General features: G+C 45.3%; 1 protein-coding gene across 2 annotated transcripts in view; it reads left to right on the top strand.

Annotated features, from left to right (window-relative positions):
- cpne9 (copine family member 9) overlaps nucleotides 1-24,521 on the top strand; it is a 385,757-nt gene that overhangs the window by 66,979 nt on the left and 294,257 nt on the right. For both annotated transcript variants that reach the window (XM_033037106.1, XM_033037105.1), the window contains exon 4: nucleotides 3,616-3,662. In XM_033037106.1, coding sequence (XP_032892997.1) covers nucleotides 3,616-3,662 — 47 coding nt within the window. The remainder of the gene's footprint in view (nucleotides 1-3,615; nucleotides 3,663-24,521) is intronic.

Genomic DNA, 24,521 nt, shown 5'->3' with positions numbered 1-24,521 from the left:
TTCGTGTCAATAGACAATAGACAATAGGTGCAGGAGTAGGCCATTCGGCCCTTCGAGCCAGCACCGCCATTCAATGTGATCATGGCTGATCATCCTCAATCAGTACCCCGTTCCTGCCTTCTCCCCATATCCCCTGACTCCGCTATATTTAAGAGCCCTATCTAGCTCTCTCTTGAAAGCATCCAGAGAACCTGCCTCCACAGACTCACCACTCTCTGTGAGAAAAAGTGTTTCCTCGTCTCCGTTCTAAATGGCTTACTCCTTATTCTTAAACTGTGGCCCCTGGTTCTGGACTCTCCCAACATCAGGAACATATTTCCTGCCTCTAGTGTGTCCAAACCCTTAACAATTATGTTTCAATGAGATACCCTCTCATCCTTCTAAACCCCAGAGTGTACAAGCCCAGCTGCTCCATTCTCTCAGCATATGACAGTCCCGCCATCCCGGGAATTAACCTTGTAAACTTACACTGCACTCCCTCAATAGTAAGAATGTCCTTTCTCAAATTAGGGCACCAAAACTGCACACAATACTCCAGGTGTGATCTCACTAGGGATCTGTACAACTGCAGAAGGACCTCTTTGCTCCTATATTCAATTCCTTTTGTTATAAAGGCCAACATGCCATTCGCTTTCTTCACTGCCTGCTGTACCTGCATGCTTACTTTCATAGACTGATGTACAAGGGCCCCCAGATCCCATTGTACTTCCCCATTTCCCAACTTGACACCATTTAGATAGTAATCTGCCTTCCTGTTTTTGCTACCAAAGTGGATAACCTCACATTCATCCACATTAAACTTCAACTGCCATGCATCTGCCCACTCCCCCAACCTGTCCAAGTCACCCTGCATCCTCATAGCATCCTCCTCACAGTTCACACTGCCACCTAGCTTTGTGTCATCTGCAAATTTGCTAATGTTACTTGAATCCCTTCATCTAAATCATTGATGTATATTGTAAATAGCTGCAGTCCCAGCACCGAGGCTTGCGGTACCCCACTAGTCACTGCCTGCCATTCTGAAAGGGACCCGTTAATCCTTACTCTTTGTTTCCTGTCAGCCAACCACTTCTCTATCCATGTCAGCACTCTAACCCCAATACCATGTGCCCTAATTTTGCCCACTAATCTCCTATGTGGGATCTTATCAAATGCTTTCAAATGAGACCCTTCCTCAGACCACACATGCAATTGCAGATATTTCCTACATTCTTATGCACAAACACGCACTTGCACTGCAACCACACACATTGTTTACTATGGGTGTCAGGGATAACGGGGAGAAGGCATTAGAATGGGGTTGAGAGGGAAAGATAGATCAGCCATGATTGTATGACAGAGTAGACTTGATGGGCCGAATGACCTAACTATGCTCCTAGAACATGTAGTTATGCACACAGTCTTGTACTTATACTTTTCAGAAATCTAACTTGGTTGTCAATGCAGAGTTTCTACAATTATAAAAAAACTGAGAGTATTTTCCCTAATAGCTTACCAATAAAACATTTGATTCTTTGACACAGATAAAACTGGTTAAATAGTACATCCCTTGTTCACGCCTTTCTTTAGAAAAGCTGGAGGATTTCTTAGCAATCATGAGTTGAAAATAAGGATGGAAGTTCCACAATTATTGTCAGAACTAAACAAACTGGCTTGTTACAAAGTGTTGTCAGCTATCACCTATTATGAAAAGGTCAGGAATAAAATAAAAAAACAGCACCATTGTGTAGTCAGCATTAACTGACATGTCACGAAGCAAAATGCAAAAGGAAACGAGTGACATTCAATGCCATAACCTCAGCATCTTTAAAAGGACGTAACGTTAGTCAAATTTATTTCCTACTCCTATGGGTCAGGAATAATTGCTGACTTTTTGCTTAGCTGTTAGCCCTTCCCCACTGGAAAAACACATGGGAGATCTGAATTATCTTTGCATCTATTTATCCACACATTTAATATTCATAACCATTTGAGAGTGCAACATATTTCAGCCACTGGCAGATAAAGCACCCGCCATGAAGGGGATGTTGCTAAATGACCCCCACATACAAGATATTTCATTGCTTGTTGCTCTTTCCTTTCTTGATGCAACTGCGAAGGAATCGCCAACTCCAAATAGAAAACACATGGAATAGCAGAGGCTGCAGATCTTGAGCATCAAACACAAAGTGCTGGAGTAACGCCGCGGGTCAGGTTGCATGTTTAAGAAGGAACTGCAGATGCTGGAAAATCGAAGGTGGACTAAAATGCTGGAGAAACTCAGCGGGTGAGGCAGCATATATGGAGCGAAGGAAATAGGCAACGTTTCGGGTTGAAACCCTTCTTCAGGTAGCGCATCTCTGGAGAACACAGAGAGGCGATGTTTTGGTCGGGACCCTCCTTCAGGCAGAAGAGTATGATAATAAGAACATGATATCAATAATTTGGAGTGAGATTGGTTGTTGGTACATGCTACTGGAAGAATCCATCAGTCTAGAAGGGAATTTTGGAGAATTATATAAACAAAGATCTTAAGGTCTTAAGACAGAACCATCCTATCATTAACTAGAGAACAGCCCCGACATCAATCTCATTAGAGACCCTTGGACTGTTTTAATTGGACTTTACTGGACTTTATCTTGCACTGAACATTATTCCCTTCATCCTGTATCTGTACGGCTTGATTGTAATTATGTATAGTCTTTTCACTGACTGGATAGCACGCAACAGAAAAGCTCTTGACTGTACCACGGCACAAGTGACAATAATAAATAAATTAAAACCAAACAAAAACCAGTGTGATGAACAGTGTAGTCCAATTGAATTCTGCAATGGCAGTACTGCTGAGTATGCAGAGGTTTGCATAGTAAAGGGGGCAGAATTTTAACTTAAGGCTGTGAAGGATGGAAGAGGTAGGAGTGTGGGTAAGATCTTTTGGGCAATTCCTCCTTTGCAGATCATGTCTCCTAATCTAGACCGGGCGAAGGAAATAGGCAACGTTTCGGGCCGAAACCCTTCTTCAGACTGAAGAAGGGTTTCGGCCCGAAACGTTGCCTATTTCCTTCGTTCCATAGATGCTGCCGCACCCGCTGAGTTTCTCCAGCAATTTTGTCTACCTTCGATTTTCCAGCATCTGCAGTTCCTTCTTGAACATGTCTCCTAATCTGACTGGTGGACACCGCTTCCCTTTTGGGGAAAAACGTTGTCACAACTTGACTGCTTCAATGTGTTCTTCCTTCTCATCAGTGCCTTTGGAAGGTATTACATGCTTCAAAGCAAAGAAGATCACGCAAGAGCCCCTCACTCCTTCCACAAGGAGGCTTGTGGCAGCTCTGGAGAACTGACATAATCATTTAGCTCAGTGAACAGTTGATGCAAACATTCCTCGGCAAGATCTAGATCCCTGGACATTTGAGCAGCCATTAAGTGGAGGAAGCTGCGGTGTTTTGTGTTGCTTGGGTGCATCAAATTATTTCTGTTGTGAATAAAGTCAATGTACTTTATTGACCCTATGCCTAACATGTGTCCCTTTCTTCCTGTGGCATAAAAAGCCTTCTATAATTGGCAATGTTTCAGCTGACTTTTATGTTGCTCACTTCACAATCACCTCTAACTCTTTATCTTTCTCTCTTGCAGTTGTTGTGCTTTACATCCAAGGGATTGGCAGCAAAGAATGGCGGGAGGTGAGCGATTGTTTTTATAATCTCATGTGTGAGAAAAAGTATTTGGAAATAGTACAGAGGTGGATACAACACATGATGTGGAACGTCCAGAAGGCACATATCTTTGGGAGATTTTCTGCTGCTTCAGGACCTCCAAACTTTCTATTGCGGATAAAGAAGTCCATTAATGTTGTTTCTGGCATGGATCAGTACTACTCCAATCTAACGTAACATTCATAATGGAGAGAGGATGTCAGGCAGTCGGAAGTGGAAGAATAGGGACACAAAGAACTCCACATGCTGGACTCTTGCAGGGAATACAAAGTGCTTGAACCACTCAGTGGGTCAGGCAGCATCCCTGCAGGACGTTTCGGGTCAGGACCCTTCTTCAGAAGCGAAGCAGAGTCCACCAATCAGATTAGAAATGCCACCTCCCCACGTCCTCCAGTGATGCTGCCTGGCCTGCTGAATTACTCCAGCATTTTGTGTTCGACTGAAATGGAAGAATGCTGTTAACACCAAAGTTTCTGGCTCAGAGGTAGGAATTATGGAAATTAGTTTGAGGGGAATTCATTGCTGTGGAGGCCAAGGCATCGGGTCAGATGGTGGGTGAATGGGGGGGCATCGGGTATTTTTAATGCAGAGATTAACAGATTTTTAATGCAGAGATTAACAGATACTTGATTGCTAAAGGTGTCAAGGGTTATGTGGAGAAGACAGGAGAAAGGGATTGAGAGGGAAAGATGATCTGCCATGATTGAATGGCAAAGTAGACTCGATGGGCCGAATGGTCTGCTGGGGGAACAAGACTGCTCCAATGACTTATGAACTTACGATTGCTTTGGTAAGTGAAGGTGATGAAGATTTAATTTGGCATATAACTTGAGAGTGTTCCTTTTAGTCATCTTCCAATGGACTGGGTCAGTAATTGCCTAGCTAAGGGTAAGCAGGCTGGGGCAAGAGTTGTAGTGACGCAGGCTCAATCCAGACCTCAGGTGCTGTCTGTGTGGAGTTTGCACATTTTCTCTGTGATTTCCTCCCAGATCCCAAAGGCTGTGGGTTGGAAGTTAACTCATCTACGTAAATTGCCTGTAGCCTGTAAGTGGATGGTGGAATCTGGTAGAAACAGATTACTGGGAACAGGATTACTGTGCGAGCTGGGGGAACAGGACTGTTCTGAGAGCTGGTATTGAACTCAATGGCACAATGACCTCCTTTGTTTTAGTTTAGTTTAGTTTAGAGATTCAGCATGGAAACAGGCCCTTCGACCCGCTGAGTCGACACCGACCAGCGATCACCCGCACACTATTTCTAACCTACGCGGTAGATATAATTTACAAAAGCTAATTCATCTACAAACCGGCATGTCTTTGGGATGTGAGAGGAAACCGGAGCACCCGGAGAAAACCCATGCGGTCACTGGGAGAACGTACAAACTCCGTACAGACAGCACCCATAGTCACGATTGCACCCGTGTCTCTGGTGCTGTAAGGCAACAATTCTATTGTTGTGCCACTGTGCCGCCTTGTTAGAAACGAAGGAAATATAGATTTTGCATGCAGCGGGTAAAAATAATTCAGTTTCTATAATCTGGCCGTGCAAAGCTTTGGATGAGAACTTGTCAACAAAAAATAGACCGGAAGAGGGCTTAGAAATGGATAAGAAATGAGAGTAAAGAAGAAATAGATGCGAAGAGGGCTCCACGCTTAACTTTTCGGGATAATGGAGGGTTGTGGTCATAAGGTCATAAGGACTTGGAGTAGAATTAGGCCATTCGGCCCATCAAGTCTACTCCGCCATTCAATCATGGCTGATCTATCTCTCCCTCCTAACCCCATTCACCCACCATCTCGCCATAACCACTGGCACCTGTACTAATCAAGTATCTATCTATCTATCTCTGCCTTATAAATATCCACTGACTTGGCCTCTACAGCCTTCTGTCCATTAATCCGAACAGTTCTCCCAGTCAGTGTGGGCTTGATAGATGGGGAGAGCTCCTCTGTGTCATATATGTCTACGTGTTCACTGCGAAGTTGAGAGGGAAATGAGAATGTCAGTAGTCTGAGCCAAGAGGCTTGGGGTGAAAAAGACAAAGGATATTCTGAAGCAGAAAGGATTTAGTGGGGTTATCCTGTTAAGAAGTATAACCGCCATGAACTGTGGTTAATCCATAGCTATGGGTATTTGAAAAACAAAACCAAATGTATTGGTAGCTAGCTAATTAACTGAATGCCCTGTGTGTACCTAATGTGAACGTCATTACCTGAAATCCAATTGAGTGTCGAGGAACTATCAGGAGAGTATTTCAGTCAAAAAAATAAAATAAAATTTCTTGGCAGGAACTCTGTGGAGAATTTGTGGATTGTGTAACATAATTTCCACACTTCCTTAAAGAAAAGTAAAACAGATTGCTGTGGATTCATGCTCCCAGTTATGCTACTGATTTGATCTTGATGCTAAGCTTTTTGGAGACTGTATTATCGTGTTATGGCATTTGTGTAGTGCCTTTCATAACCTCTGGCATCCCAATGTACTTACAGGTAATGTGATATTTTTTGACATGTCGTAATCTGTGGAAACAGTGCTCACAATTTACACACTACAAAATCCAGCAGTCAGCAATGAGAAAACTGAACGTTGAGAGATAAATATTTGAGAGATAAATATCAGGGAAGACATAGCAAAATAGATGCGAGAGATCCATACATCTGTCTGAGAGGAGGATTGGACCAGACTAATGTCTCCAACACAACCATCTCTCTGAAATCCCACATCCCTCTCTCACCCACTGCTGTCACCGTGTTATTTGTCTTTGGAGTTACCATTTCCAGATCTAACACTGAGTTTCTGGCAACTGGTGGTCTGGCTCCCCCATGAATCCGGACTAAACCCCCCCCTCCCCCGTCCCCCACCACCGGATGTCCCCCAGAAAACGTGGCCCCCAGGGCAGATGAGGCAGCCAATCTCAAACTCATCGGGACTTCCGCGGCCGATCGCCAGGTTGAATTTGCCGCCTGCGGCCGGGGCTCCGGAACTCCCGCCCGGCCAGAGTCGGCCGATCCGTTCCCATCGCCGACTTCCAAGGCCGACTTTGCTGGCCGGTATCTTGGTCCCCCAACGCCGTGACCTCTGTTGGTCGACCTCCCTTCGACCTCCCTTCGACTATGATGAAGACTATCTATGACTACCTTCGACTACCTTCGACTAACATGCCGACCTACTACAACCTACTATGACTAAACCTATTGGTAAAAAAAGTATTGATTTATTCCATTGCGACCTTTTTTTACTCGCGGGCACTTTTTTAACATTTGAAAAAAACGCCGCGACCTAGCTGAGGCCTCGAGTACGCAGTGACCACTCTCGAGCATGAAGGAGAGTTACGAAGACCTCTTAGGACCTCATGCCGACCATGCTGCGAGTATGAGTCGAGGGCAAACTCGCCAGAGCTCGCGGATTAGGTTGCCCAAGTGGGACAGGCCCTTTAATGTCCTGGGATAGATCCTGTCAGGTGCTGGGGATTAATAGTAAGATTAAACGAGAACTTACCAGTTTGAAGTTTGATCTGTATTTTATGAGGAATTACGATGAGGGATTACATGAAGAACCCCGCCACGACGCATGCGTGTCATTCTTCAAAGCAGCGGTGTGAAATCACAGATAACTGTAATGACTAAACATAGTAAGATTAGAGAAGAGATACCAGTTAAGTATATGATCAAGGGTGGGAGCGGAGGGCACGTAATCCCTCATCGTAACTCCTCATAAAATACAGATCAAACTTCAAACTGGTAAGTTCTCGTTTAATCTTACTATTTTACTTCGGAGTCACGTGAGTGACTACGTGAAGATTTTAAAGCTCTGTGATTTCATGCCGTGGAAACGAGTCCATGCATCACGTCATGAAGACTGTAGGAGGAATTGTGTTAACATAATTTGGACATGAATTTGACATTGAAATCATAAAATTTATTAACACAAATTTATAACCCCTTTTTATGGGTTTAAATTAATTTACAGAACTTAAAATTGTTTCTGCAAACGTTCCAGGTTTCATTACTGGTTAATTGTAAAATAATTGGAATGTTTTTTCCCCCAGACCATCCTGCTGCCTTGAGGATTTGGTCTATTGGGACATCCAACTGTATCGCTGCCGATGTAGCTGCAGCCCTGGTGGAATGAGATTTAAAATATTAGTATCCACCCCAGCCTGTGTTAGCACCTGTTTCAGCCATCTTGAGATGGTCCGGACCGTCACTCTTTTGTGTGGTTGCTAGTGGCTGACCAAAAAGTGCCTTCTCATTGCCTCTTAGGATTTTCGTTTTCTCCATGTATAACAACAGATGTCTTACTATACACAGACAGTCATCTGTTGGGTATGACCTAAATTGTATATTGAGGCCCGCTGATCCCTGTCTGTTCTGCTTACTAACTCATAGATATGAAACGTAATATTTTCTGTTGAGGAAGTCATGTTGTCCAGTCTTAGTTTATGCAGTGACTGTACCCTCTGTGCCGTGGCCAATGCCATTAGCATGACTGTTTTTAATGTCAGTCTGTGTAGGGACAGAGCTGTTGCTGGAGACCAATTCCTGAGCATCTTCAGGATAATAATTACATCCCATATTTGGGAGTACCTGGTTCTTGGGGGATTAGTATTAAAAATTCCCCTCATAAGTTTTGATACCAGTAGGTGAGTCCCAACAGAGTAACGCTTTGTCCCCTGCCATAGGTAAGTCGATAGGGCACTTCTGGCGCAGTTGATGGCACTGTAACTGAGCCCCTCATCATAGTGGAGGCCTGCCAGATATTGCAGAACAGACGGGATGTTCATGTCTCTGTAGGTGATGTTGTTTTTATGGCAGTGCATCGCCCACTTCCTGATATAGACCAGATACTGTTTTTTGGTTGACTGTCTTTGGGCCGCCGAGATCATGTTCACTGTTCGGTCCGTCAGTCCCAGTTGTAGTAGAGGTGTTTTTATAACTCTACAAATTAATAAGTTCAAATGTTTATGGCATGGGTGGCTATCCCTTGTTACAGGATGTAGCAATAAATCTGGTCTATGTGGGATGGTGATACATGGTTCTAATACCATGTTTAATACCACTGGGAACCATGGTTGAGTAGGCCAATCGGGTACTACCAATACCAGACGCAGAGTCTTGTTGTATTTTCCTTAATACCCGACTGATGAGGCAGAAAGGAGGGAATGCGTAAATAAACAATTCCCCCCCCCCCCCCCAATGCAGCGAAAATGCATCTGTTGCTGCTGCCCCAGGGTCTGGTTCCCATGAAACATAATTTGATAACTGGTGGTTAAGTCTGGATGCGAATAGATCGATATCTGGTGTTCCATATTTTGCTGTAATATCAGCAAATACTTTTTTATTCAACATCCATTCGGTGTTTTCATTAACTTTGCGTGACCTGGTGTCTGCCACTAAATTTAGTCTTCCTGGTAGGTAAGTGGCTGATATCCAAATATCTCTCTGGATACACCATTGCCAAATTGTATTAGCCAGATTGTCACATGATGTCGATTTGTTTCCACCCATGTGGTTAATGTATGCTACCAAGGTGGTATTGTCTATCTGTAGTCTAACATGCTGGTGATATGACCCAGTACAATATGACTTTAGGCCATGTAATGCACCCAACATTTCCAGGTAGTTTATGCCCAGTGTGAGTAATAATGATGCCTCCTGAGCAGTCCATCTACCTCCACAGCTGGTGATGGTATTGGTGGCTCCCCACCCAAGTGCACTGGCATCAGTTTGTAGTACCATGGAAGGGTTACTGACAATGATTGGATTGGAACAAAGCCAGATGTTATCTATCCACCATTTTAGTTCCATTTTAGCTTGATTGGTAGTTTCATAGGTCTGTCAAAGTGACCTGCATTAATTTAGAGTGCTTGTATTTTTGCTCTCTGTAAGTTTAGGTAATGTAGAGGTCTAAATTGTGTGGCTGGAAAGGCAGCCACCATTTGCCAATTACTTTTGCTACCAATTTGATGGATAGTTTGCTGATGTCAATGAGGTTATTGCAAGCCTCTATTAAATCTCTAGCCTTTCACTTAGGCAGAGTCACCGACATGTGAACTGAGTCAATGGTGAAACCCCCAAATAGTCCATAGTAGTGGAAGGCGTTAGTTTAGATTTAACTGGATGGATAATAAATCCCAGTTTTTCAAATAACTGTTTTGTGGCTGTTACAGTTTGTTTGGCCAACTCCAAAGTTTTGCCCATAATGAGTATGTCATCTAAATATGCCATGACTATGTATTTACGTTTCCGTAGAAACGCTAGGGCTGGTTTCAAAATTTTTGTGAACAGCCTGGGGCTGATGATAAGCCATTTGGCAGTGCTTTATACTGCCATAGTTGTCCCATCCAGTTGAATTTTAAGTAACATCTGTGGTCACCTCGTATAGGCACTGAATAGTAAGCATCTTTTAAATCGATGCTGGCCATGAAGTAACCTTTGGAAATTAATTGTTTAGCAGTAACAAAGGTATCCATTTTGTCAGATCTATGATGATGCGACAACCACCATCTTTTTTGTTTTTGATAAATATATTGGACACGAATTCAAATGGTTCGTGTTGAGTTTTCTCAATTACACCTTTTATGTAAAGCCGCTCCAGTTCAGCTTGCGCTTTTGATTTTTCTTTATCAGAAAAGAGTGTAATTTCCACCCAACCTCCATGCTCCCTGTATTTTGTAGGGAACCAGACCCACCTACCTCCATAGTTACCAGTAGCAGGTTTACTTCTTTTTGTAGGTTCTTCACTGCTGTTGTTGCGCTGGTGTCTGGATTTTCGGTTTGGTTGGCGTTGGAGGTCCCCGCATCTTCCAAGAAGGCCGGCCTGGCCCATGGCCTAAAAAAAGACTCATGTTTTCAGTACCGGGCCTTCGAGCTTTCACCAGTTCTGCTGGTGGGTGCGTATGGTGCTGTCTTTGGCTGTAGTGGGTTCCAGTAGGTTATCTTGTTCCTGCACCCCTTGCACACTTGTCTTTCCTTCTGCGGACCCCTCTTCCAGGTCAGCCCAGAACTGACCCGCAGTGCTCCCCTCTGATGAGGTAGAAGCACTGTGCAGCCCTTCAAGAGGTACTGCTGTGGGTTTATCATAGGGCCCACAGTGATCCGACTCCATCTCCCGGAGTCTGTCACGTTGGAGCAAAGCTCCATACATCGCTCCATCCGGCTCCAGCGCTCTCGGGCGCTGGCCGCCCGCGGTTGTTCAAAGTCGGACTCCTCTGAGTCCACGACCTTGTTTGTTTTGTGTCTAGCCTTTCCGCCCGGCTGCGTGGATCTGGCCGGTGCGGAGGCGACATCGGGCACAGCTGATCCCACTATCGGTGATCCGAGTGCCGCTGGCTGCTGCTGGCTGCCCGCTGCTCCGCGGTCCTCCCTCTCCAGCTTTGTTCTTACTGCCCTTCCGTGGAGTGGATCTGGCCGGTGCGGAGGCGACATCGGGCACAGCTGATCCCATCTAGCCCACCAGCTTTGTCGCAGCCCGTTGGTTTCTCCACCTGTAATCAGCATGGTAAAACACAAAAAGACCGCAGCTCTTACCTGCAGGTCCAGGTTTAAATTGTCGCTACGGGGGAACGTCGTTCCACCCCGTCTCCTGCCGTTTTTGACTTGTCCAAAAGTCGACGGCCCCATTTGAATAGTCTCCCGCCCGGCCGTGGTGTTCTGGCCGGCACGGGACCAAAAGTCGGCACAGCTGATCCCTTACGGGGCTTGTGCCTTCAGCTGCTGCTGGCTCCCGCAACTTCTCGGTCCTCCCCAGCCAACTTTACTTGCAGCACTTGTGGACACTATTGTGTCCAGCTTCCCCACCCCTGTGAAAAAACAGCGCGGGGAACAAAACTACCGCAGAGTAAATTTCTTACCTGCAGGTCGCGGTTTCAAACTTACCGCTGCGGGGGAACGCTCCCCCCCCGCCTGTCGACTCGCAAGCGTGAAAGCGATATGACACGCATGCGTCGTGGCGGGGTTCTTCACGTAGTCACTCACGTGACTCCGAAGTAAAATCCACCCCAGCATGTGCCAATGCAGTCGTACTCCAGAATATTCCTTTTTTCACGGGGATGTTGCCAGGACTCGAGGGCCTGCGCTATAGGGAGAGGTTGAGCAGGCTTGGAGTGCAGGAGAATAGAAGTGTACAAAATCATGAGAGGAATAGACTGGGTGGACACACAGAGTAGAGGAATCGAAAACCAGAGGACATACAATACGTTTAAGGTGAGTGGGGAAAGATGGTAAGGGGAAACCTTTTCACAAAAAGATTGTATGGAACATGCTGCCGGAGGAGGTAGTTGAGGAAAGTATGATCACAATGTTTAAGAAACATTTATACAGGTACATGGATAGAATAGGTTTAGAGGGATATGGGCCAAATGCTTGCAGGGTGGACTAGTGTAGCTGGGACATGTTGGCCGGTGTGGGCAAGGTGGGCTGAAGCCCATTTCCATGCTGTATGAATCTATGACTCTATGATCTTTGTTAAAATAAGACAGATAAAAGTACGTTGTACTTGTAACAACATTGCTGACAATAATTTATGCTTTTTATTTTTTAATATATTCAAAATATGAAGGAAAATCAATGGCATCATGAGATTCTGAATGCATGTTGAAAGATATGTCAGCTTGACATTTTGGAAAATATATTAAAGATACTCTGGGCTGCAATTTCATGCCTGGTTAAACAGTACTTAACTGGTGACGTTAACTAATCAAGAAAATCCCCCCTGTGTGTTTCATTCCTTGTTCCATTATAATAGTTTTTATTGTAAGATGTGGCATTAGCAACTCACATCTGCAGTGAATGGCGCTGTGGGGATAGTCGTAATCCAAATTAACCTCTTGAAGGTAGATGTTGATGAAGACCCAAAGATTAATAATTGTTTCAGCAAAACACAAAGTGCTGAAGCATCTCAGGATGGAAGAAGGTTTCCGACACAAAATGTCATCTGTGCATTCCCTCCATAGATGTTGCCTGACCTGCTGAGTTCCCCAGCACTGTGTTTTGCTCCAGATTCCAGCATCTGTAGATCCCTGTGTCAGGTTTAGTTTAGTTTAGTTTAGTTCAGAAATACAGTGTGGAAATAGGGCCTTCAGCCCTCCGAGTCGCACCAACCAGCGATCACCTGTACACTAGTTCTACCTTACACCCTAGGAACAATTTATAGAAGGCTCTTAACCTACAAACCTGCATGTCTTTGGAGTGCGGGAGGAAACTGGAACGCCCAGAGAAAAAAACACGCAGTCACAGGGAGAACGTGCAAACCCTGTACAGACAGCACCTGCAGTCAGGATCGAACCTGGGTCTCTGGTGCTGTACAGCAATAACTCTACCTCTGTGCCGCCCCAATATTTGTTGTCTCAATTGTTCATCAATTGTTTCTGCGTGGTAGATTCAAAGAGGGTGGATTTGGTCTATCAATGAAGAGAAATAAACTAATACATTCTACGCACATCAGATCTGGCCTTTCCTGATTAATTTGTGTGCAGAGTTTTAAATATTTAAGCCTTTAACAAACAATTGCATTTTATTTCTCTGGGGAAAGTCTGCATTTAAATTATGACCTTTCCTGCAGTATCTTTGTACAGGTAATAATGCATTGGCTCAAAAACGTGCCGCGTGATGTTGGCAGAGTAAAAGGATCTCACCCCTTGACGCACATGGATGACAGATTCCTTTCTTCTCCTCACATGGGTTGTTGGGGTTTAATCAGGTTGAAATAATGGCATGCCTCATAATTATTATTACATTGATTTTAACAGGAAAATCCTGCGTGTTCTACCATAAAGGAGAGCATGGATTAATTGAGGATCTTTACGAGTTATGAATATTCGAAAGCACTTTTAAGTGGCCTGTGCTTGCTATTACAGTGTATGAAACATATACTGTTACTGTTGCGCAAATAGTAAATGGCCAGAGCACTCGGCAGAACGATACAGTTCTTTGCAAAAAAAAAGCGCAAAGAGCTGGAGTAATTCAGCAGATCAGGCAGCATCTATGGAGAACATGGATAGGTGACGTTTCCAGTCAGGACCCCTCTTCAGATTGTTTATAGTAGTGAGGGAGAAAGGGAGATGGGGGAGAGGGGAAACAATGTCTGGCAAGTATATACAATCAGGCTGAAGAAGGGTTACTACCCGAAACATCACCTTTCCACGTTTAGTTTAGTCCGCATCGACCAGCGAACCCCGCACACTTACACTCTCCCACACACACTAGGGACAATTTATAAATATACCAAGCCAATTAACCTACAAACTTGTACGTCTTTGGAGTGTGGGAGGAACTCTGAGCAACTGGAGAAAACCGACGCTGTCACAGGGAGAACGTCCAAACTCCATACAGACAGCACCCATACTCGGGATCGAACCCGGATCTCTAGCACTGTAATGCAGCAACGCCACCACTGTGCCACTGTGCCATCCAAGACTTCTTTCCCTTACCTCTACCCTGTGTTTCAATGCCTTTAATATAGGTTTAATCATTTAAGTTTCTTATATTCTTGATTGCGCTGTCAGCATAAAATGATAGCCTGTTGGATTATATAAATTCATGATGCTGAACAGATACAAGCATTGAACCCATTTATCTCCACCAAGCATTGTTGAAGCAAATGAATTAGTTCCCTTTAATGCCCCGGTTCCACTTAGTCGATTTTATAGGCGACTGCAGGTGACTAGGCTGTTGCCACATGGTTGCCGGGGTGTCGCCTGTATGGTCTCTTCAGTCGCCCAAAATGTCGTACCTTTTTTCTGGTAGCCGCTGGATTTGAAATGTTCAAAAACTTTTCGGCGACAGTTGGCGCCCGTGTGCTTGACGCCAACGATCGTAGCCTAACGTAGGTGCTGTCACCGGGATGACATAGATTGTCGCCAGGATGACGTAGGTTGTCGCCGGTGTTGACCGGTGAATTCCATTGGCCACTACCTACGTCAACCTACGTCAATCGGCGACAGGTACCGGCGACTGAATTGTCTTACCTTGTCGTAGCTTGTCGCGGGCGGATGTAGGTTGTCATAGGTGTGGTCGTAGGTGGACATCCTAATGTGTCGCCGGTTGTCGGTAGCTTGCCGTAGCTTGACGTCGACTAGGAGGTAGGTTGTTGTAGACATTGCCGTAGACATTGTCGTAGGGGGGTCCAGTCGCCGGTTTTTCGGCGACCTGCCACGACTATGACAGTCGCCGAAAAAATCGCCTAAGTGGGACAGACCCATAACATAACAAAGTATCTTAACCAAACCTCAGGTTACTTTCAATGTGAGCCCACCCCTTTTTCTCTTCCCTGTTTCTCACCTCCACTCACCTCACTGCTCTCCCGCCACTTTCCACCCTGTGGTTTGACAATCTGCAACTCTTCAAACCTGTCTCACACTCTCCTTCCTTTCATATCTCTGGCCTTTTGTTCCATCGATCTGACTATCAATCCCCCTTTGTTACGTCACCCAATTACCTGCCACGCTGTGTCCTGCCTCTCCTCTTTTCCAGCTTTTTTCTACCCCCCTCCCCACTCCCCCCTCCCCACAATCAGCCTGAAGAACGCTCTCAAGTGAGTTTATTGTCATGTGTCCCTGATAGGACAATGAAATTCTTGCTTTGCTTCAGCACAACAGAACATAGTAGGCATTGACTACAAAACAGATCAGTGTGTCCATATACCATTGTATAAATACCATGACCCGAAACGCCACCTAGCCATATTCTCCAGGGATGCTGCCTGACCCACTGAGTTACTCCAGCACTTTGTGTCCTCAGATTACTAAAATCCTCTTGTCGCTACTGTTCCTCGAATGAAGCTTTCAACTCCAGAGCATCTGAGTTATCTTTAGTAAGCATGGTTCACCCCTGATGTTATGGATGGATCTCTCATTCGTGTTCTGCATTCATTCGTCTCTCCTCTGTGTTCTGCATTTGCCGCACCTCCTCCTAGATGAATCAAAGATAGAGTTCCCCTATTCCTCATCTTTCACCCAAGAGGCTTCTAGATCCAACACATCGTTCTCCGACATCTCCACCATCAACGTGATCCCACCACCAGTCACATTTTCTCATCTCTCCCTCTTTCTGCAGAGACCACTCCTGGGTTCACTAATACCTTCCCACCCAACCCACACCCACATTCCCCTGAAACCAAGCGAGGTATCACCGACCCCTAAACCTCTTCCCTCATCTCCATTCAGGCACCCCAGCATCGCTTCCAGATGAGACGGAGGTTCACATGGACCTGTAAAATATGAGACTGAAGAAAGGTCCTGACCTGAAACATCACCTGTTCTTTCCCTCCACGGATACTGCCTGCCCCTTTGGGTTCTTCCGGCATTTGTGTTTTGCTCAAGATTCCAGCATCTGCTGTTTAGTTTAGTATAGATAGATAGATAGATAGATAGATAGACAGACAGACAGACAGACAGACAGACAGACAGACAGACAGACAGACAGACAGATAGACAGATAGATAGATAGATAGATAGATAGATAGATAGATAGATAGATAGATAGATAGATAGATAGATAGATAGATAGATAGATAGATAGATCGATCCTTTAATAATCCTTTACAGGAAATTACAGTGCCACAACAGCTTCAAGACAGACATAACACCACACATTTCCTCAGATAACTTCCATACTTAATAAGTTAAAATACAATGAATGAATACTAAAAAGTGCAAAGTTATTTTTGTGCATTGTAAAACCTTATAGCAGCTGGTATACAAGACTTCCTATATCTCTCAGTTTTGCACATTGGTGCAATCAGTCTCTGACTGAAGGTGCTGCTCTTGATCACCTTCAGGGCGTGGAGTGGGTGAGTGGGGTTGGTCATTATTGAACCCAGTTTGTTCAGAGTTCTGGCCTCTGCCACCTGCTGGACCGTTAGTTGCTCAGCCCCGACCACTGAGCCGGCCTTCCTGATCAGCTTATCCAGTCTGTTTTTGTCCGCTATGCGGGCGCCTTCTCCCCAACAGGCCACAGCAAAAAACAGAGCACTGTCCACCACTGAATGGTAGACACTGCACAGCAGGGGTTGGCAGATGTTGAATGACCTTAGCCTCCTTAAGAAATACAGTTGACTTTGTCCCTTCCTGTACACTGCCTCCATATGACTCTTCCAGTCCAGCTCACTGTCAAGCTGCACACCAAGGTACCTGTGGTTGGCGACCACCTCCACCTCAGTGCCCCTGATGGTGATTGGTGTTGGTTGAGTCCTCATCCTCCCCCTCCTGAAATCCACAACTATCTCCTTCGTTTTTGTGGTGTTGAGATGGAGGTTATTGTGTGCACTCCACTCCACAAAGTTGTTTATTGTATCTCTATACTCCTCCTCATTGAGTTTGGTTGAGTTTGGAGATACAGCATGGAAACATGCCCTTCGCCCCACCGAGTCCACGTCGACCAACAGTCACATGTGCACCAGTTCTATCCTACACACCAGGGGGCAATTTACAGAAGGCAATTAAACCTACAAAGCTGCATGTCTTTGGAATGTGGAAGGAAACCAGAGCACCCGGAGAAAACCCACTCTGGTCACGGGGAGAATGTACAAACTTCCTACAGACAGCACCTGTAGTCCGGATCGAACTCGGGTCTCTGGTGCTGTAAGGCAGCAACTCCAAGGCTTTGCCACTCATGGAGTCATGGAGTCATACATGTGTGGAAGCTGGCTCTTGGCCCCTTACTTGCCCACACAGACCAACATGTCCCATGTAATCTAGTCCCACCTGCCTGCGTTTGGCCCGTATCCCTCTAAACCTGTCCCATCCATGTACCCGTCTAAATGTTTCTTAAACATTGTGATAGTCCCTGCCTCAACTACCCCCACTGGCCACTGCGCCGCTTTTAAAAAAATGTTACAAGTTCCTTATGTTGCTCCTGTTGCTCGAACTGTTGCATCATGATATTTATTTTCTGTGTTTTTTGTGACCTTCTGGAGTGAGGCTGGTAATTCTGAGTCCAAGCCTGTGCAGCTTTATCTCGTGAGTCATGCTGGAATCCCTGGCACGAAGCACTTTGCCTGAATTAGTGTTGTTCACTGGCATTCTCGCTGCGGAGCTTCAAGTCATGAAACCACGGGCTGGGATTATGAAACGTACTGGAAATGCTGAACCGGAGAATCTTGGCCATTGTGTGTCTCAAACAGATAAACAGATTACTATGCATTCAACCTGCATACAGTCAATGTCCTCCAATCTGCGTATGGAAGGCAGACACCAACATGAGAAGCTAAGACTTGCGGGCATCCATGTTGAACAGGCAGCAGAACAAGGAAGAACCATAGAGGGTAGAAGAAAAAAAATAGGGAAAGGTGTAGTTTGAATAAAAATCATCAGGAATATAAATAAAGATACACAGTACAAAAAAAACAAATGAGCTATGATTAACTTTTTTCACTTTGGGAAGGAACAGCAGATTATGGTTTACAACGAAGATAGACACAAAATGCTGGAGTAACTCAGCGGGGCAGGTGAGAAGGAATAGGTGATGTTTCGGTTCGAGTTCTAGCGGGTCAAATCTAATGAACTGATCAGATTGACTCTTGCCCAGATCACTCCAGGCCTCATTATAATGCAGCATTGGAATCATACAGCAGAAACAGGCCCTTCGGCCCAACCCATCCATGTCAATCAAGATGCCCAATCTAAGATAGTCCTATTTACCCTTTAAACCTTTCCTATCCATGTATTGGTCCAAGTGTCTTTTAAATGCTGTTATAATACCTTCCATACAACTCCATACAGATAGCAACCATAGTCAGAATCTAATCCGGGTCTCAGGCGCTATAAAGCATCAACTCTACCGCTGCGCCATCGTGCATCCCAACATTCCATTAGTAGATAGACACAAAATTCTGGAGTAACTCAGCGGGCCAGGCAGCATCTCTGGAGGGAAGGAATAGGTGACGTTTCAAAACTTCACCTATTACTTTTCTCTAGGGTTCCTGTCTGAAGAAGGGTTCCTACCTGAAAAGTAATCTATTCCTTTCCTCCAGAGATACTGCCTGGCCCGCTGAGTTACTCCAGTATTTTGTGTTGAACTTTTTTAAGTATTTTATTGCAGAGATAATTGGATTTGACCCTCAGGGAGAAAGCTCCTGTTTGTTTTGTTATTAGCACTCCATCAGCAGGGATTAGAGTGGTGATAAGCAGCATCGTGGTTAGGGAATAGTAATTCTAGAACAGGAAGGTCTCGGCTAATGATTCAGAATTGTAAGTTTTGATGTGTGCCTCGTTGCTCCATTAGGGCAAGTGGCAAATACAAGTTCGGAGAGGAGATAGAATATAGAAAAGTACAGCACATGCTCTTTGATCCACAATGTCGCCCACAGGGACCCCAACAGTCCTTACAGGTGAGGCAAAGATTCACTTGCACCTCCTCCAACCCCAGCTACTTTATCTGCTGCTCTAGGTGTGGAGTCCATATCGACGAGACCAAGCGCAGATTGGACGATCGTTTCGCTGAACAGCTTCACTCAGTCTGCCCTGGCCTACACCATCTCCAGGTTGCCAAACACATTAACTCCCCTTCCAACTCTCACACTGACCCTTCTGTCCTGGACCTCTTACACCGAGGCCAAACGCAAATTGGAGGAACAGCACCTCATATTTCGTTTGGGCAACTTACAGCCCAGTGGCGAGAACGTTAATTTCTCGTACATTTCAAGTAACTCTTGCATCCCCGCTCTCTCTGTCCCACCCCCACCCTAACCGCCCTACTACTGTCACTGACGTCCTGCTTAGTTTCTCTGTTGGTGTCCACTCGTTATCACCTTCTCCAAAGCCAACAATGGACCATTGTGGGCTCCAGCTTTCCTTGATCATTGTTGCTGGCCTTGATTTGTTCTTTTTGTATCGTTCATTCATTTGCTCTTTGTGCTTTTCATACCTCTAGTTTCCCACTCCCCTGACTCTCTGTCTGAAGAAGGGTCTTGACCCAAAACGTCACCTATTCCTTTTCTCCAGGGATGCTGTCTGACCCACTGAGTTACTCCAGTATTTTGCGTTTATCTTGAACATCTGCCTGCATATCATCAGACCCCTCCATTCCCTGCATATGCATGTACCTATTGTATCTGCCTCAACCACCATTCCTGGCAGCGTACTCCAGACACCCACCACCCTCTGTGTAATAACTTCCCCACACAGGGGCTGTCCCACTTGGGTGACCTAATTGGCGAGTTTAGAAGAGTTGAGGAGAGTGAATAAATTTCATGTTGAAGACCTCCTTCGACCTCCTTCGACCTCCTTCGACTATGTTGAAGACTAGCTACGACTAGCTACGACTAACTTCGGGAAATTGGACACCGAATAGTGGAGAGTGAAGACGACCTCCTTCGCCTACCTTCGACTACCCTCGATTACCTACGACTAACATGCCGTCCTACTCCGACTAAACCTACGAGTAAAAAAAGGTCGATGTTTCCCATGGCGACCCTTTTTTATTCACGGGCATTTTTCAACGTTGAAAAATACGCCGCGACCTAGCTGAGGCCTCGAGTAAACGGGGACCACTCTCTAGCATGAAGGAGAGTTACAAAGGCCTCTTATGACCTCGTGTCGACCATACTGCGAGTATGAGTCGAGGGCAAACTCTTCTAAACTCGCGGATTAGGTCGCGAGTTTAGAAGAGGGACAGGCCCTTTACACTATGGCCCTTCCACCTTGAAGCTATGCCCTCTAGTCTTTGACATTTCTACACAAAGAGAAAGGATCTGACATAGAAACATAGAAACATAGAAAATAGGTACAGGAGTAGGCCATTCGGCCCTTCGAGCCGAATGGCCTACTCCTGCCCATATTCCCATTCAATATGATCATGGCTGATCATCCAACTCAGTATCCTGTACCTGCCTTCTCTCCATACCCCCTGATCCCTTTAGCCACAAGGGCCACATCTAACTCCCTCTTAAATATAGCCAATGAACTGGCCTCAACTACCTTCTGTGGCAGAGAATTCCAGAGATTCACCATTCTGTGTGTGAAATTTTTTTTCTCATCAAAAAGATTTCCCTCTTATCCTTAAACTGTGACCCCTTGTTCTGGACTTCTCAACATCAGGAACAATCTTCCTGCATCTTGCCTGTCCAACCCCTTAAGAATTTTGTAAGTTTCTATAAGACCCCCCCTCAATCTTCTAAATTCTAGCGAGTACAAGCCGAGTCTATCCAGTCTTTCTTCATATGAAAGTCCTGCCATCCCAGGAATCAGTATGGTGAACCTTCTCTGTACTCCCTCTATGGCAAGAATGTATTTCCTCAGATTAGGAGTGTCTACACTACACTATCTCTTAATTCAGACAGTCTTCCCTCATTCTCCAATGTTCCAGAGAGAACAATCCAAGTCTGTCCAAACTCTTCCAAAGCCAAAAGACTCATCAGTACAAAATGAATGTTCTACCTGTGACCACGTGGGTTTCCTCTGATGTTTAGTTTGAGGTTAGTTTAGAGATACAGCATGGCAACAGGCCCTTTGCCTCACCGAGTCCATGCCGACCATCGATCACCTGTTCGCAGCTGTTCACACTTAGTTCTATGTTGTCCCACTTTCTGTTCCACTTCTTACACACTGGGGGCAATTTACAGAGGCCAAATAATGTGCCAATCACCACGTCTTTGGGATATGGGAGTAAACCAGAGCACGCAGGGGAAACTCACACGGTCACAGGAAGAATGGGAAAACTCCACGTAGTCAGCAGCTGAAGTCAGGATTGAACCCGGGTTTCTGGTGCCGTGAGGCAGCAGCTCGATCAGCCGTGACACTGCCGACATTAACCGAGGGTGCTCTGGTTTCCTTCCACATCCCAAAGAGTTGTTAGTTGGCTAATTGGCTTCTATATATTACCCCTAGTGTGTAGGGACCGGATGTGAAAGTAGGACAATGCAAAACAAGTGTGAATGGATGATCGATGGTCAGCATGGACTCGTTGGGCCGAAGGGCCTATTTCAATGCTGTATCTTTCAACCAGTCAAATGATCCTTGGTTCGATGTTGTGCTCGACAGCCTGTGTTACAAGCTGTATTGCAGCAGTGTAAAGAGCAGTACTCCTTCTCCCACACTGTTTGTTACCAGCTCCGAAATCCTAACCGTAGACGTCACAGCAATAAGGTATTTGAAGCCGCATAAAGCCATTAACTGTGTGATTGATGTACTTTACAGTGAGAAATAGCACTTGAACCCCAAAGAACAAGAGGGTTTCTTCCAACTAGGCATTTACACATTAATTGATAGAACACTGTTCAGGGACAACAATGAAAGAGGTTTCACTCTGTTAACATACAGGTGAGATGCCACAACGCACATCAATGTTCGTTTCCCTACAATTCACATATGTCACTCCACTCTAGTGTGGGGGAAACACTCCCATTGGAAATGCTAATGGAATGTTGAGTGCTGTTTGTGGATAATGGATTGTGTATTACAGCCACGCTCACGACTGCCGTATCTGGGCTAGTGCAGGGACCTCCATGAACAGAGCATTTATGAAGGAGCTGCAGATGCTGGATAATCGAAGGTAGACAAAAATGCTGGAGAAACTCAGCGGGTGAGGCAGCATCTAGATGCTGCCTCACCCGCTGAGTTTCTCCAGCATTTTTGTCTATCCATGAACATAGCATTCATTTGTCACTCAGTCAGCAGCCAAGTACAAATCCACCACTGATTTTCCAGCATCCTTGGTTCCAGAGCCTTTCTGGATTATCCGTTTTGCCCGAGCGACTCCTCCGTTCCAACGGCACGGGATCGGACCGTCTAGTCCGCCTGGAAGCCGAGATACCGGCACGCAAAGTGCACCTTGGAAGTCGGCTATGGGAATGGATCTGCCGGCTCCAGCCAGGCCTGAGCTCCAGAGCCCCGGCCGCAGGGGGTCAAATTCGACCCGCCGTGGATCGGCCATGGCAGTCCCAATGAGGTCGAGACCGGCCCCCTCACCCGGCCTGAGTACCACGTTTCCATGGGAACTTCCGGGGGGGATTTCAAATGCATCTCGTAATTTTGTCCAGGTTAAAGGAGGTGCGGGGCCACCAGTTGCTGGAAAATCAGTGATGGACCTGTACTTGAACAACTCGTTCAAGGTGCAAAAAGGTGGCCATGACTATGCATAGTAGCTTCCTGCAAACAGCATGCAGATAAATATTTTGGTGGTAATAAAAAGGAACAGCAGATGCTGATTTATGGCAGACAGACACAAAATGCTGGAGTAATCCAGCGGGTCAGGCAGCATCACTGGAATAAAGGGATAAGTGGCATTTCGAGTTGTGACATATAGAATTATTATTAGCGAGATGTTGGGGAGAACTTTCTTCTCAACTCAATAGACAATAGACAATAGGTGCAAGAGTAGGTCATTCGGCCCTTCGAGCCAGCATCTCCATTGAATGTGATCATGGCTGATCATCCACAATCAGTACCCCGTTCCTGCCTTCTCCCCATATCCCCTAGCCATCTTTAAGAGCTCTATCTAACTCTCTCTTGAAAGAATCCAGAGAACCAGCCTCCACTGCCCCCTGAGGCAGAGAATTCCACAGACACAACTCTCTGTGTGAAAAAGTATTTCCTCATCTCCGTTCTAAATGGCTTACCCCTTATTCTTAAACTGTGGCCCCTGGTTCTGGACATCCCCAACATCGGGAAATTTTTTCCTGCCTCTAGTAATAATCTTATATGTTTCAATAAGATCCCCTCTCGTCCTTCTAAATTCCAGAGTATACAAGCCCAGCCGCTCCATTCTATCAACATATGACAGTCCCGCCATTCCAGGAATTAACCTTGTGAACCTATGCTGCACTCCCTCAAGAGCAAGAATGTCCTTCCTCAAATTTGGAGACCAAAACTGCACGCAATACTCCAGGTGTGGTCTCACTAGGGCCCTGTACAACTACAGAAGGACCTCTTTGCTCCTATACTCAACTCCTCTTATTAAGAAGGCCAACATGTCATTTGCTTTCGTCACTGCCTGCTGTACCTGCATGCTTACTTTCAGTTAGTACATTAGTATGATGGGATCTTCCACATTTCACCCATTGAGCCAGTCAGAGGCTTGAACAACACATCTGAATGATAGCATCATGGTGCCCTGTGGCCCTCAATTGAAGTGCTAGCATTAGTTAATTGTTCAAGTTCCTGGCCCAATGCTTGAATTCAGGTCTGATACTTAATTTCCTAATATTTGCAAATGCCTCGAAATGTTAAAGGTATAATGTCATTCCCAGCAAGTTCCTGTCACGTCGCCACATTGACATTTGAGGGTTGAGATGGGTGTGTTTGTGTTGGACAGCTGATAGTGAGATAGTTACTATTGACATGCCTCGAAGATCCAAACATGTTCAAAAACTAGAGGGCTTTGGTTCAAGGTGAGAGAGAGTGAAAGATTTGATAGGAGCCTGAGTGAGGGGCAAAGTTCACACAGAGGGTAGTATGTATATGGAATAAGGTGCCAGAGAAAAAGGTTGTGACAGGTACGATAACATTTAAAAGTCATTTGTGCAGGTACAGGAATGGGAAAGGGTTAGAGGGGTAACTGCGGGCAAATAGGATTCACGTATATGGGCATCTTGGTCAGCTTGGATGAGTTGGACTTGAGAAGTCTCCATGCTATATTAGTCTATGACTCTCTCTATCAACTCTGCCATTATTACATGACCTTTTGGATGGCATTGCAGCACTTGTGACTTTGCATCAGACTCTCAAATGAATTTTTGGAATTAATACTCCAAACAAATCACTTGTTCTGCAAAGGAACAATTGCTTAAAGTAATAATATAAATGCTAATAAGTATATCTACTCTCCCATTAGCATCTGAAGTATCTAAAGTACGATAAATACCTTTCACTTGCCAAGCTTTATTCCTTCC

The sequence above is a fragment of the Amblyraja radiata genome, chromosome 18, assembly GCF_010909765.2.
Source record: "Amblyraja radiata isolate CabotCenter1 chromosome 18, sAmbRad1.1.pri, whole genome shotgun sequence".
In the NCBI taxonomy this organism is placed as follows: Eukaryota; Metazoa; Chordata; class Chondrichthyes; order Rajiformes; family Rajidae; genus Amblyraja; species Amblyraja radiata.
Note: the sequence above shows the minus strand (reverse complement) of the source record. Positions and strands in the feature narration are given on the sequence as shown.